We start from the raw sequence: 15,156 nt of genomic DNA on the forward strand, positions 1-15,156 counted from the left end.
ACTCAGGCCCTTGTTCATTAAGCTCTACGTCCAGAAAGCTCTCTCTGTTCATTGTACATAAAATGTTGTTTAGATGTTCTGCAAAGCTTGTGTTAAGGTCTCACAATTAATATAATTGTATATTTATTTGATTAGCATTATTTATAATCATTTGTTTTTATTTTTATTTTTTTTTACTTTCTATCACTAGAATATAAAATATCACTTCATTAGTGTAGACTCTTTATTTTGTCCACTTTTTATCTCCAGTTCCTGGCCCATATTTGCATTCAACTATTTATATGATACCTGTTCTTACTTGTAAAATCCAGACACATTTACATAATGAGATTAAGTGTTACTTACAGCACTGACAAATATTGAAAGTCATTGGAGTGTATGATATCAGATTTTATATTGTTTAATATAATTACTCTTCTTTCTAGAAATTCACCCAGTCATGTAGACACATTATTAATGAAATGTCTTTTATATTAAAAATATTAAACAACTAGCTTGGTTTAAATACTTCTCTATGATAGAATCTGTTACCTCACTTTTGGTGAAATTACATGACGAATGTGGTAAGAAGGAGTGGTCATTTGTAATTATGTGGTTCTATATTTGTAACGTCTTAATCTATACCTTAGCAGTTTTAGAAATGTCTACTTTTTTTTTCCTGATGCTGTTTTAATGGTGGAAGGGGAACTGATATTTGTTACTTGGAAAATAGGCTGAATGTCAAATCCAGTCTTTGTGTCAAGCACAGAAATGGAAGCTAAACTGGCAGACAGAAAGATCAGAATTAGGAAAAAGTCTGAAGTTTATGAAAAATGATACTATAAAGAGGAACTGTATGCTGAAGGTTATTCAATGTAATCAGGTCAGATTATAGACACAAATATAGATGAAAGGGCTGCTAAATGTTACTCTGTCATCCTGCTCTACTTTGGGAATAATTGTCTAAATTCCCAGTGTTAGTCAATCAGTCACTCATATTCCTATCACCCTAAACTCTAGAGTTAGTGATGGAAAAAAGTCATCTTCAGTTTCTAACTCTCCTTTTTCAAATTCTGTATCCGTCCTTGTAGTGAAACTGATTCTCCAACCAAAGCTCCATTCAGGAATTAAGGACTTAACACCCAACTTGCTGGTACAGCAGGCAGCTCAGCCTCCTCAGGATTTGCCTCCCTACCTCTCCTAAGGACATGCTCCCTTTGCAGGCCAGAAACACCCTCTATCTAACTAATTCGCCAAAAACCGAGCCTCTCACCATCCCAGCTCCAGGATTTTCCTTGGAATTGACTGCAGCCTTTGTTGACTACACAGCAGTTGGACTTCTTCCTTTTCCTATTCCTGCTTCCTTCCCCTCCATCCCATGGTGATTCTCATTTTGTTTATTATATATTCTACTAATTAGACATATATTGAATAAGATCCATTTGGCATAAAATACTTAGACAGGAAATCCCTAAGGCCCTATAGATAGAGTACATGGTAGGAGATTTTTACTGGCTATTCACTTTACAGAATGGTTTAGAAACTTGACCCTCTACCAAATCATTTCATAGCATTTTTTGATCAAGTTGGAAGATACACACACACTCACACACACACACACATACACACACACACACATACACAGAACAGACCACAACAGGATTCTAATTAATATTTTTGTGGAATCAAGTGGATTCTCCTTAATAATATCAGAAATAGGTGTTGAATGTTTGACAGATGTTAGAAAATAAATGTATGTTTGTTATGCACATTCATACATGGAAAAAGAGAGAATGCAAGTGTAAAAATATATTTTAGAAGATAATAACACATACATTTAAAAATTTGATGAGGCATCTAATGTAGTCATAAATTTAATTTCAGAAGAAAATATAAACCCTTTATAAGTAGTATTACCATTTGGCAAAACAGAAATTGACTGTTAATTTGTAAATGTTTTTGGCTACTGAACCTATCCAATTTAGCAAATACTTTATAAAGACACAATATTGGTCTTTCCATATTTTCTACGTTTCTGAAAGCAGCCCTAAGGAAGAAAGTTGTCTGTGACACTGGTTTATTAGTTCTTGGCGACCAATACTGTGATTGTTTTTGCAGGAGGAAGACCTTCTTGGAAAAGGAATAAGAGAAAATCAAACTTCCTTCACTGAAATGTGACCAGAACAATAAGCACTGTTATTGGGTGACCTTCATGGTTAGTAATCTCAGCTGAGAGCACTTAAACTGTCGACTGGAACAATAACGCTGAGTATACTAGTATTCCCTTATCTAAGAATGAGTTTTTTAAAGCCATTAAAGAAGCAGAAACAAATTGTCTGGCTTAACATCTTAGGAAACTCCCAATCTAAGGCAAACCTCTCAAAATTCAGAATTAGGAAGATATTTACAGAATATATGCCAGAAGTTATATAATTTAAGACACCTGTGACTCATATGTCAGGAGAAAAAATTTTAATCAGGAAAGTTATTACATTTATTCAATGTATCTCAAAAGTATGTGGAAAAATTTTTATCTAATATTTGTTCCTGTGTAAAGCATAGAGAATGATGTTGAAATAAGTATTTACTTTGAAAAAGATCTGTGTTCAAATGTGAACTCTAGCACTAAAGAACTATGCCACCTGGGGCAAATTACTTAACACCTTTGAGTCTTGGTTTCCTTATAAATATAATGATGCTGCTTGATGAAGATAGACTAGAAGCAGGGCTATCATGGTGTGTGTGGATCAGGCATGGAGTAGGTTGATAAAACTTTATAGGTCAGAGAAACCCTGTGCTGGACCCTGAAAGAAGAGTAGGAATTCACCAGGCAGGCACAGGTGGGATAAAAATTCCAAGCAAAGTGTACACCATGTACAAATACCTGGGCATGACATAGCTTGATACTTTTTGGGGTATAATTATCGGTTCCTGTGGGAGATGATGGGAGATGAGGTATGGCAGGTACTCAGAGGTCACAGCATAGGAGTTTTTCGAAGACAAATAAATGTGCTTGGATTTTATCCTGTTGGCAGCTGGCATCTATCAATTAAGCAAGGAATACATGTGTTAGTCATCAGTAATGTCTAGCATATGTTTCCATTCCTCCTCCTGGTCCCATGTAAAGTTCTGCTTTCCAGCCCTTGAATTTAGTGACTTGCTTTGGCCAATGACATATGAGTAAGATATAGCATGTGTCACCTCTGGTTGGAAGCTTCAGATAATTCACCTCACCACTCTATCTTTCTATTGTGACCACTGGCATTGTTCCAAAGGTTACCTTTTCCATCAACATGAGTTCCTTCAACTTGGATCCCTCAGTGAGAACAATATGGAACAGAACTTCAAGTTGACCCACAGTGAATACGTAGTATAAGGAGAAATCTTATAGTTTCAAGTACTGAGGTTTGGAGATTGTTAGTTATTGCAGAATAATTTAGCTTGTCCTTATTATTACCCTGTCGTGTACCTTGCCAAAAACACTTTCTTATTAAAATGTAGATGACTGAAGTGTATTTTTCCCATAATCTTACTAAGTTTTTTTCCTAGGATTTTTCTATCCATTTTATTGTCCAGTGAGAGCAATAAGTTACATTGGCATCAGATCATTCTAGCTATGTGACTCCAAGTGAACTATGTAAACTTTATGCCCTAGTTTTCTGCTCTATAAAATAAGACAAATAATATCTGCTTTGTGAGACTATTATGAGAATTGAAATGCATTCTTGGCAGTACTTTATCATTATTTGACATGTAATGGATACTAGAGGAATGAGGTTCAATTTGCATATTATATGAAAGAGGTAATATGCAAATTGACCCTCACTTCATCATACCATCATAGAGGGGTTCCCATAATGAGCTGTAATGAGTGATCAGCAGGGACCTGAGGCTGCATGGCACAGGGCCATGTGGGGGAACCTGAGGCTGTGCCCCCTACCTAGTGGGGCTTGATGGGGGAACCCAGGAAATGCCCCCTGCTTAAAGGAGTACCTCAGGCCATGCTCCCTGCCCTGGCACTGAGCCGGGGAACCTGAGGGTACACCAGGGGATCTGAGCTGTGACCCCTGCCTGGCCCCAGGCTGGGGGACCTAAGGCCGTGCTCCCCACCTGGCAGGGCTTGACGGAGGTGGGGCCAGATGAGTCTGGATCTCGCCCAATGGGGTTGGGCTAACCAGATCTGGGTCTCATGCGATTTTGTGGTGCACGCAGGTGGGCGGGGACTTGACTTTAAGTCCTGCAGCATGCCCCAGACTCTGACAGGAGAAAGATTTTCATATAAATGTTTCTAATTTTCTTTCATCTCTGACATTTCTATTATAAAGGGTAAATAGCAATATTAAAATATTTCCTCGAATTAATTCCCTTTTAATGTGCATGAATTTCATGCACTGAGCCACTAGTATGTGGGTGTGGGTGTGTATATATATATATATATATATATATATATATATATGACTAATATGTTTGATTTCAAAGAGGAAAAAAGAGAGAGAGAGAGATAGAAACATCGATGATGAGAGAAAATCCACGATCAGGGATAGAGCACCCAATCTGGGCATATGCCCTTACCAGGAATCTAATTGTGATCTAGTTCATAGGTGAATGCTCAACCACTGAGTCACCGTGGCCAGGCACCATCATTATTATTAATGTTGCTAATACTCCCTATTAATATTCATGTTATTTATCTCAATCTCTCAACTCTTGGTGCTTAATTTCCATAACAGGTAGTCAATTCAGGGACCAAACACAGCTTTCCTTTGAATTTCAGTCCTATTACTTTGCTTTTTGATGTCTCAGCACTGTTTTGAGCTCCACTGACCTAATGATAGTATTGATACTGTCATTCATTTATGATTTCTAATTACAAATTCACCCTCAAAACACTGCCAGCTACTTAATGATTTACATTGACAAATATATACTCATACATATTTTTTCAGTTTTACTTTGGGCTGCAAAATCTTCAGTATCCATGTACTATGCATATTGCCAGTCAATGCTACAAATTGTATTACTTTATTTGTATGAAGATGGAGTAATGCTAAAATAAATATCATTGAATTGTCTTGATAAGTATAAGCTACAGGTACAAGCCAAGAATTCCCTAAATGAAATGATGTTCAAGCACGATGTGTGTGTGTGTGTGTGTGTGTGTGTGTGTGTGTATCAGACAGGCAGACAGAAATAGAGAGAGAATAAAGTTGGTGATGGGATATTGTTGCAGGATTAAGTTTTTCTTCCTAGCCTGCTTGTTTTTGGACAAATTGTTAATACAGAAATAGTAAAATGTAAAGAAAATCAATGTAATATGAAATTAGAGACTTGACGTTGAACACATGAGTTTTACTAGTTTCTGGTGAATATGATTCTCATTACCTTTAGGTGTTTTACCTAAATAAATCTGTGGCTAACTAAAGGAACTAAAATTTTATCTTAGATTCCAGACACAACTGGTTGTATGTAGTTTCTTACACTGTTGTTCTGAAATAGCTTTTAAAGTTAAATCAGTTAGTAATGGCTTCAATGGGCACAGGATGAGTCCCATGACATTATAAAAATGTCAGCCATAAAGCAGGTTAGGTAGTTATCTAATACGTATACGCAGGATCTCCTTGACTTCACCACATGGGGGCGATCTCTTCATTAGATATACACATATTTAGTATTTTGTTTTCAATGTAATCATTTTTCCCCTAATAGAAATATAAATTTCAGTTTATCATGCTGTTTTCTAAATTATTTACTTATTTTTAATTTTATCTCTATTGTTGAAAGATTATAGATATCCTCCTTTTTCCCCATTAACCACCCTCACCCCAACCCAGGCCTTCACCACACTATTTTCTGTGTCCATGGCTTATGCAAATATGCTTATAAGTTCTTTGGTTAATCTTCCCACTCACTTCTCTTCCCTAGACATATTGAATCCATGATATATAAAATGTATTCCATAGGTAACTCAAACTTAATTTCAGCCACTGGATATGTTGAAGAATTTTAAAAGCTACAGATACAAAGTAGGGATAAAGGACAAATTATACTGGATGGATTTGTGGTATTGGTAATCCTAAATGTGGATACATACCTGGTGCTTTTTTGGTAAGTAAAATATGGAGGGGTAAAAATAATAATAGAAATATTCAAATTTCCTCTATCAGAAGCTCTATAACTGTTGGAAATCTAAGTATGAAATCCAATATATGATAAATAGTGCCATTTGTTTAATTCTATTTATTGTCAACATAAGAAACATTTAAACCTGTAGAGATATTAAATTTTTTTATTATTTAAAGTATTACATCTGTCTGTTTTTCCCCCCATTGACCTCTCCCCAGCCATCCCATATCCCAACACAAGCCCTCACCCCCCTAGTGTCTGTGTCCATTGGTTATGCTTATATGAATGCATACAAGTCCTTTGGTTGACATCTTACTCCCCCCCGCCCCGCCTCCCTCCGCCTTCCCTCTGAAGTTTGATTTATTTTTGTCATCAGTTCATGTTGTTCATTATATTCCACAAATGGGTGAGAACATGGAATATTTATCTTTCTCTGACTGGCTTATTTCACTTAGCGTAATGCTCTCCGTGTCCATCCATGCTGATGCAAATGGTATGAGTTCTTTGTCTTTAACAGCAGTGCAGTATTCCATTGTGTACATGTACCACTCTGGTGATGGACACTTAGACTGTTTCCAAATCTTAGTTGTTGTATATTGTACTGCTATGAACATAGGGGTGCATATGTCCTGTCTGATTGGTGTTTCTGATTTCTTGGGATATATTCCTAGAAGTGGGATTACTGGGTAAAAGGGGATTTCCATTTTTAATTTTTTGAAGAAACTCCATACTGTTCTCCACAGTGGCTGCACCAGTCTGCATTCCCACCAGCAGTGCATGAGGGTTCTTTATCTCTACATCCTCTCCATCACTTGTTGTTTGTTGATTTGTTGACAGTCATTCTGACAGGTGTGAAATGATACCCTATTGTTGTTTTGATTCGCACCTCTCAGATGATTAGTGACTTTTAGCATGTTTTCATATGTCTCTTGTTCTGTATGTCCACTTTCAAAAGGTGTCTGCTTAAGTCTTTTGCCCAATTTCTGATTAGATTGTTTATCTTCCTTTTGTTAAGATATATGTTTTCCCTATAAATTTTGGAGATTAGGTCCTTATCAGATATAACATTGGTAAATATGTTCTCCCATACAGTGGGATTTCTGGTTGTTTTGTTGATGGTTTCTTTTGCTGTGCAGAAGCTTTTTATTTTGATGTAGTCTCATTTGTTTATTTTCTCCTTAGTTTCCATTGCCCTAGGAGCTGTATCGGTAAAAATATTGCTACAACATATGTCTGATATTGTGCTGGCTATGGATACTTCTAAGATTTTTATGGTTTCCCATCTTACTTTTAAGTCCTTTATCCATTTTGAGTTTATTTTTTGTGTATGGTGTAAGTTTGTGGTCTAGTTTCATTTTTGTTTTGCATGTATCTGTCCAATTTTCTCAATACCATTTATTAAAGAAACTGTCTTCTCCATTGTATGCTCTTGTCTCCTTTCTCAAATATTTATTGAGCATAATGGCTTGGGTCGATTTCTGGGTTCTCTGTTCTGTTCTTGTGCCACTACCAAGCAGATTTGATAACAGTGGCTTTGTAATTTAGCTTGATATCTGATATATTTTTAAAAATATATTTTATTGATATTTTACAGAGAGGAGGAAGGGAGAGAGATAGAGAGATAGAAATGTCGATGAGAGAGAAACATCGACCAGCTGCCTCTTGAACACCCACTTCTGGGGATGTGCCCGCAACCAATGTACATGCCCTTGACCGGAATCGAACCTGGGACCTTTCAGTCTGCAGACCGATGCTCTATCACTGAGCCAAACCAGTTTCGGCAGATATCTGATATTTTGATTCCTCCAGCTTTGTTCTTTTTTCTCAGGATTGCTGCGGCTATTTGGGGTCTTTTCTTTTTATTCCATATGAATTTTTGGAGAGTTTGTTCTAGGTCTGTGTAATATGCCATTGGTATTTAAATGGGCATTTCATTGAATCTATAGATTGTTTTGGGTAGAATGGACATTTTAATGATGTTGATTAAACCAATCCATGAACACAGTATATTCTTCCATTTGTTTATGTCTTCTTCTATCTCTTTTTTCAATGTCCTGTAGTTTTTGGAGTACAGGTCTTTTACCTCCCTAGTTAAGTTTTTTCCCAGGTATCTTAATTTTTTTTTTTTTTTTAGTGCAATAGTAAATGGGATTGTTTTTTGTTTGTTTGTTTGTTTCTCTTTCTGTGAGTTCATTATTGGTGTAATAAAAAAAAAAAGCCATAGATTTCTGGGTGTTAATTTTGTATCCTGCTACATCACTGAATTCACTTATTAAATCTAGTAGTGTTTTGATGGAGTCATCTGTGAATGAAAGTTTTACTTATTTTTCCCCCCAATTCTTCCTGATTGAGTTTTGAAAGGTCATATGTTTCTAGAAATATGTCCTTTTCTTTTAGTTTGACCACTTTGTTGGAATAGAGTTGTTCATAGTATATTTTACAATCCTTTGTATTTCTTTGCAGTTTGTTCGTATTTTGCCTTTCATTTCTGATTTTGTTTATTTGGCTCCTCTTTCGTTGCTTCTTGATGAGCCTGGATAGAGGTTCATCAATCTTATTTATCCTTTTAAGGAACCAGCTCTTGGTTTTATTGATCTTTTGTATTTTTTTTTTCTCTCTATGTCATTTATTTTCATTCTGATCTTTATTATTTCCTTCCTGCTGCTCACTTTGGGCTTTTCTTGTGGCTCTGTTTCAAATTCTTTAAGTTGTAGAGTTGGGAAATTTATTACTAGTTTTGTTTATTTTTTTGAGGTAGGCCTGTAATGCTATGAACTTCCCTCTCAGGACTGCTTTCACTGTGTTCCATAGATTTTAGAATGACACTAAATTGGAGAACATCCACCCTGAATTAACAAATTAGATACAGCTGAGGAGAAAATTTTCAATAAGGGCCTGATGAATAGAGACACATAAGTTGTTGATATTTCTCTTCCATCCAGTTTATTTACTGTGTGACCCTTACTCTGAATTCTTTTTCTGACATATTGCATGCCTTCATTTCATTTAGTTCATTTTCTGGTGCTTCCTCCTTTTCTTTCTTTGTGGGGTTGTTTCTTTGCCTCTTCATTTTTTGCTGTCTCTCTCTGGCCCTGGGCACCCTGCTTGGTGTTTGACAGGTTGACAACCCTTATCAGGGCACTCATTCAGAAATAGTTAGCCCAGAGGCTGGGTCTGCTTTGAGTCTCATGCCTTCATTGTCTCTAAGTTTTATCCCCTTCTCTGATGAGTCTGATCCCTCAGTTGTCTGCTTCAGATGCTCGGGGTAGTGGGATCATGTGCACTGTTCCTCTGGTGTGTGACTCTCTGTGAGAATCCAGATTCCTCTGGCATGAAATTCATTGTGTAGCTCTGGCACCCGTGGCAGGGTGGCACACTAAGGTCCCTCTGGCAGAGCAGTCCTGTGGCCCCTGGCTGGGCACAATGGCTTGCTCCATGTTGTCCTGGCAGTGCTCTTTTTTGGCCCAGAGTGAATTTTGTGCTGCGTTGCTCCAGGCAGCACCTGTAGGACTATAACAGGGGCTGGGGAGAAACAGGTGCAGGTTTCCCTCGGTTTCCTAGTCAGAGTGCCCCCTGTGGCCTGAGTGAGACTCGTGGTGGGTTACTCCAGGTTGCTCCACCAACAAGCCCATGGGCTTGGAGTGGAGTGGCGCAGGTTGCTCTGGGTCTCACAGTCTTCATTTTCTTGTAGTCTGGAGTGACACACATGCTAGGTTGTTCCAGTTTGCCCTGAATTAACTTACTCTGAATTCTTTTTCTGACATATTGCATGCCTTCATTTCATTTAGTTCGTTTTCTGGTGCTTCCTCCTTTTCTTTGTTAATTCAGGGGTAGATTGCTCTGGGTTGCTTAGTCCATGCTTTCCTGTCTCCTGAAGTGAGGTATGCATTGGGTTGCCCTGGATGGCCTTGAGCAAGTCTCAGGGCTTGGGTGGAGCAGGTGCCAAGTGGCTTTGAGTCAGGCTAGCAGCACAGTTCTGGGGTCCAGGAAAGGGGTGGCACAGGGCTTCTCCTGCCTTGCACCTACTGTGGGTCTGGAGCTGTATCCTAGGACACTGGGTCCTGGTGGGATGATGAGGAAGCCTAGTGTGGTGTGCACACTCCTTGTAGACATCTGGGAGCCTGTCAGGAGGTTCTGTGCCTCATTGCCAGGGCACATTGGGGGTTTTATGTAGATTATGGTTGGCAAGCAGTGTTCTCCAGGCATCCTCTGCCCTTCCTTATTGAAAATTTTCTCCCCAGCTGTGTCTAATTTGTTAACGCAGGGTGGATGTTCTCCAATTTAGTGGCTTTTCTGGCCTGGCCCTAGGAGGAGGTGCATGATACTGCTGCCTATTCAGCTGCCATTTTATATTCTTCTGTAGAGATTTTTTATAAGTTTATTTGAGCCAAACTGATGTCAATCAGTAAAATCTCAATGGATTGATAAAAGCTCAGAGAATGGCAGTTTACACCTTATTTTATATATTACAATCAAAGAAGGAGGCATTCGGGTTACATGAAATCCACTGGTGGTTGGCCAGTGTGGCTCAGTGCTTGAGCATTGACCTATGACCCAGGAGGTCATGGTTTGATTCCCAGCCAGGACAAATGCCTAGAGTTGTGGGCTTATCACTAGTAGGGGGCATGCAGGAGGTAGTTAATCAATGATTCTCTCTCATCAATGATGTTTCTAGCTCTTTCTCTCCTCCTTCTTCTCTGAAATCAATAAAAATACATATATTTTTTTAAAAATCCATTGGTGATAGATTAGGGATGCAGGAGTAAGCAAAATGGGGAAATCTCTGGGATTAGATAAAAAGTAAAATAAATAGACACATACTTATTTTACATTTGTAAGTTCAGGATAGTTAACAGTTAACAATTAGCATGATAGCAATACCAGTAAAGATTGAAGGGATTTGTGATCTCTGCTCTGGTGTAGTGAGGATGATGGTGAAGGTGGGGGTGGGACAATAAATTTACCCTGATATTCCAAAGGTATGCTATCATAGATACAAAAAGACAATAGACAGGCTCAGTTAAGGTAAAGATTGACCTTTGTCAGGGAATATACCAACCTAGGATGTGACTGGCTTTTAGTTAGAAAGTTTTAATTTCAGATCACCCTATGTGATTGCTTTAAGTCTCCCAGTTTGTAAGGCCACTACATAACCCTCCTTTCAGCATATCAGGTTTAGTATGTGGCTTTTTTTATTTTGTCCACATAAGTAATGCCAATATACAGGAGTGGGCAAAAGTAGGTCACAGTTGTTCATATAAAAAATAATGCAATAAGTAACAATCTACACTAATAAAAGAGAAACATGCAAATTGACCATCACTACAACACACAAGATGGCTGGCCCCATGTGGATACAAGACGGCCACCACAAGATGGCCAGCAGGGGTGGGCAGTTGGGAAGGACCAGGCCTGCAAGGGAGGGCATTTGGGGGCAATAAAGCCTGCAGGGGAGGGCAGTTAGGGGAAATCAGGTTGGCAGGGGAGCAGTTAGGCATCAATCAGGCTGGCAGGGGAGAGGTTAGGGGGTGATCAGACTGGCAGGCAGAAGCGATTAGAGGCAATCAGAAAGACAGGCAGATGAGCAGTTGGGAGCCAGCAGTCCTGTAGTCAGACATCCCTCAAAAGTTCTCAGGTTGGAGAGGGTGCAGGCTGAGCTGAGGGACACGTGCCCCCTCGCCCCCCCACCACACAAATTTCATGCACCGGGCATCTAGTATAAGAATAAGCTGTTTAGCCAAAACTGGTTTGGCTCAATGGATAGAGTGTCTGCCTGCAGACTGAAAGGTTCCAGGTTTGATCCCGGTCAAGGGCATGTATCATGGTTGCGGGCACATCCCCAGTAGGGGGTGTGCAAGAGGCAGCTGATCGATGATTTTCTCTCATCAATGTTTCTCTCTATCCCTCTCTCTTACTCTCTGTAAAAAAATCAATAATATATATATATATATATATATATATATATATATATATATATATTGAATAAACTGTTTAGCATAAGAATAAACTGTTTAGCATACTCACAACTGTAAACCTACTTTTGCCTATTCCTGTATAGGATTGTTTGAAAGCAAGAAAATATAGTGAAATCCCTTGCAGGGAGAATCAATTAAAATCTAGAGATGATCTTTTTGCTGTGACAGGCTTTCAGAATGTTCAGTGCCAGAAGAAATTCAGTGCCAACTCAGAAGCTTACGAAATAATCCCTTAAGCCCTGTGACAACCAGCTTCTTGCAAAAATTCTACTTAGAAGGTCACAAACTAAGGTCACTTATGACAACAAAGGGCAATTTCACCTAAAGTGTATACCAGGAATTAAAGTTTGGTACAAGGAAAATAAAGTGAAGACAGAAGTCAATAAAGACATTCACAAACAAGAACGGAAGCATGTTGTTTGCCAACCAGAGAGAATCTAAAGGAAACAAAGGCATGAGGAACAATCAACAGAACTGAATTCATCACAAATAAAGCCAGGGGCTTATTCAAAGCGTCTGGTGGACAATGCTGATATTTGGTATACTAAAGTGTAAATAGGAAAACCAAAGGCCAGTCAACAGTTTGAATGCCCCAAAAAAACATGAATAAACAGTACTTTTTGTCAGCTGTTTATGTCGCTTGACCATTTCAAAGGACAGGTTTATTTATTTTTGTTATCCATAAGTTCTGCTTATCACCAGTTACTGACATCAGATTTTTCTGTGATGCAATTTTATGTTTTTTTTTTTTGTTTTTTTTTTTTTTTTTAATAAGTTTTTATTTTTCATATTATTACAAATGTTCCCTTCCCCCCCCCCCCCACCATTGCTCTCCTCCACCAGGTTCCCACCCCACCCTCTGCCCTTTCCCCTCTCCCCATTGTCCTCATCCATAGGTGCACAGTTTATGTTCAGTCTCTTCCCACGCCCCCCTCTCCCCTTTTCCCCAAGAATCATCAGTTCACTCCCCTTCCATACCTCTGATTCTATTATATTCAACAGTTAATATTGTTCATCAGATTTTTTTAATTTCCTCGGTTTTTAGATTCACTTGTTGATAATTACGTATTTGTTGTTCATAATTGTTATCTTTGTTTACTTTCTCTTCTGAAAGAACCCCCTTCAGCAATTCATATAATTCTGGTTTGGTGGTGATGAACTCCTTTAGCTTTTTTTTATTAGTGAAGCTCTTTATCTGGCCTTCGATTCTGAGTGATAGCTTTGCTGGGTAGCTTATTTTTGGCTGTAGGTTCTTGCTATTCATCACCTTGAATATTTCTTGCCATTCCCTTCTGGCCTGCATGGTTTCTGTTGAGAAGTCAGCTGACAATCGTATAGGTGCTCCTTTATAAGTTACTACCTTCTTTGCTCTTGCTTCTTTTAGTATTCTCTCTTTATCTTTTGCTCTTGGAATTTTAATAATGATGTGTCTCGGTGTGGTCCTCTTTGGATTCCTTTTGTTTGGAGTTCTGTGCGCTTCCTGGACTTGTAAGTCAAATTCTTTCACCAGGTGGGGGAAGTTTTCTGTCACTATTTCTTTCAGTATGTTTTCGATATCTTGCTCTCTCTCATCTTCTGGAACCCCCATAATTCTGATGTTGGTTCGCTTGAAGTTGTCCCAGAGGTTTCTTACATTATCTTCAATTTTCTGGATTCTCTTGCCTTCTAGCTTCTGTGGAGGAGTGTCTTGTGGCTCTTTATGTTCCAAATCTTTGACTTGATTCTTGCGATCTTCCCTTTTGTTTTTAGGACTCTGTAAAATATGTTTTATTTCAGACAATGTATTCTTTATTTCTTGTTGTTCCCTTATCATTTCTTGATGATCTCTTTTCATATCCTCATAGGTCTTATCCATCTTTTCTAGGAAATTCTTGAAAAACCTTATAAGCGTAGATTTGAACTCTATATCCAGACGCTTTTTGTCCTCCATTTCTTTCGTTTGTGATTTATTTTGTTGTCGCATTTCGCAGTTACAGATGGGACGGGGTTTCAGGGTGGAGTCTGCAGCTTTGGCTTCCGTCAGCCCCGCCCTATGCGGGTCCTTCAGTGCTCGTTGCCGGCGCCTCTGAGAGAAAGGTGCCCTCGATTTTCGCCTGCTGCCAAACAGTCTATGCTCTCCCACAATGAGCCTGGTATTGGGGTTCAGTTCAGTTGGAAGTGGAGTTGGAGGTGGCGTTCACAGCAGTCTGGAGCCCCAGTCTCCTTCCCGTCAGGGCAATCCCGCGGCACAGCCGGCCGTCCCTTCTCTGGGGGCAGTGTGCGCGCCTCCGGGACCTCCTTTCTCCGCTACCCCGGGGTTCCGACTTACAGCCCAGCTCCCTATGGCTGAGCCTGAGTCCCCGCGGTCTGGCCCAGATCTGGGGTTCAGAGCAGTCAGGGGCCCAGCACAGTCGGAGTTTTATCTCCTTTCCGCTTGGGAACGCCAGCCAGGCACTCAGCCTCCCTCCTCTCCGGCTCCGTCCTCTTCGCGTGCGCCGCGTGTCTCCGTACCTTAGGCTTTTACAGCTCCTCCGTGCTTCCTTCTGGTTTTCTCCTTGCTTCTTGTTGTAGGATTTCCAGTCAGTCAACTTTCCTGTAGTTCTGGGTAATGTCCATTTTATATTTTAGTTGTATTTTATTAAAATTGTTGTGTGCGGCTGCGGCTAGTTGCCTACCCGAGCAGCCATCTTGGATTCTCTTCACACACCGATCTGTGATGCAATTTTAATTAGAGCTTGTGAACTCCATTCAGTGGAGGCTAAAAAAAAATAATAATACTTTTCCTTCCACTTTCTGAGCTCTTCTAGCTGGGCTAATATTATCAGAGACAAATTAACAGGGGAAAATAAAGAATTAATACATGCATGTGAAAAATTCCCAAAATAATGCAACCTTGGATTTATAAGACATTTTTGGACAAAGAGAAAAGGGGAGGATGGAATATTAGATTTCAGAAGTGGGGATAAGCGATATACAGGTAATTGAGGGAGAGAAGAACATATGTGGAGGGAAATTCTTGGTAGGCAACTCAGGAACAGGGGTATGTAGCTAACAGCTTGAAGTCTTCCTGCTAGGGTGAAGATCCTTAAGTGATAAAGCC

The 15,156-nt window shown here is 39.2% G+C and overlaps 1 protein-coding gene across 1 annotated transcript; it reads right to left on the minus strand.

The window, feature by feature from the left end:
* Positions 1-644: 644 nt before the first annotated feature.
* Positions 645-14,634, minus strand: LOC311621247 (uncharacterized protein; the record flags this gene model as incomplete). Its single annotated transcript, XM_084881125.1, has 4 exons — positions 14,568-14,634; positions 13,345-14,142; positions 2,864-3,021; positions 645-762 (listed from the first exon to the last, which is right to left on the minus strand). Exons 2-4 carry the CDS (start codon positions 14,038-14,040, stop codon positions 645-647), a joined length of 972 nt encoding a protein of 323 aa, XP_084737251.1. The 5' UTR covers positions 14,041-14,142; positions 14,568-14,634.
* Positions 14,635-15,156: the final 522 nt, after the last annotated feature.

This window comes from Pipistrellus hanaki (assembly GCF_964339955.1).
Source record: "Pipistrellus hanaki genome assembly, chromosome: 1".
NCBI lineage: Eukaryota > Metazoa > Chordata > Mammalia > Chiroptera > Vespertilionidae > Pipistrellus > Pipistrellus hanaki.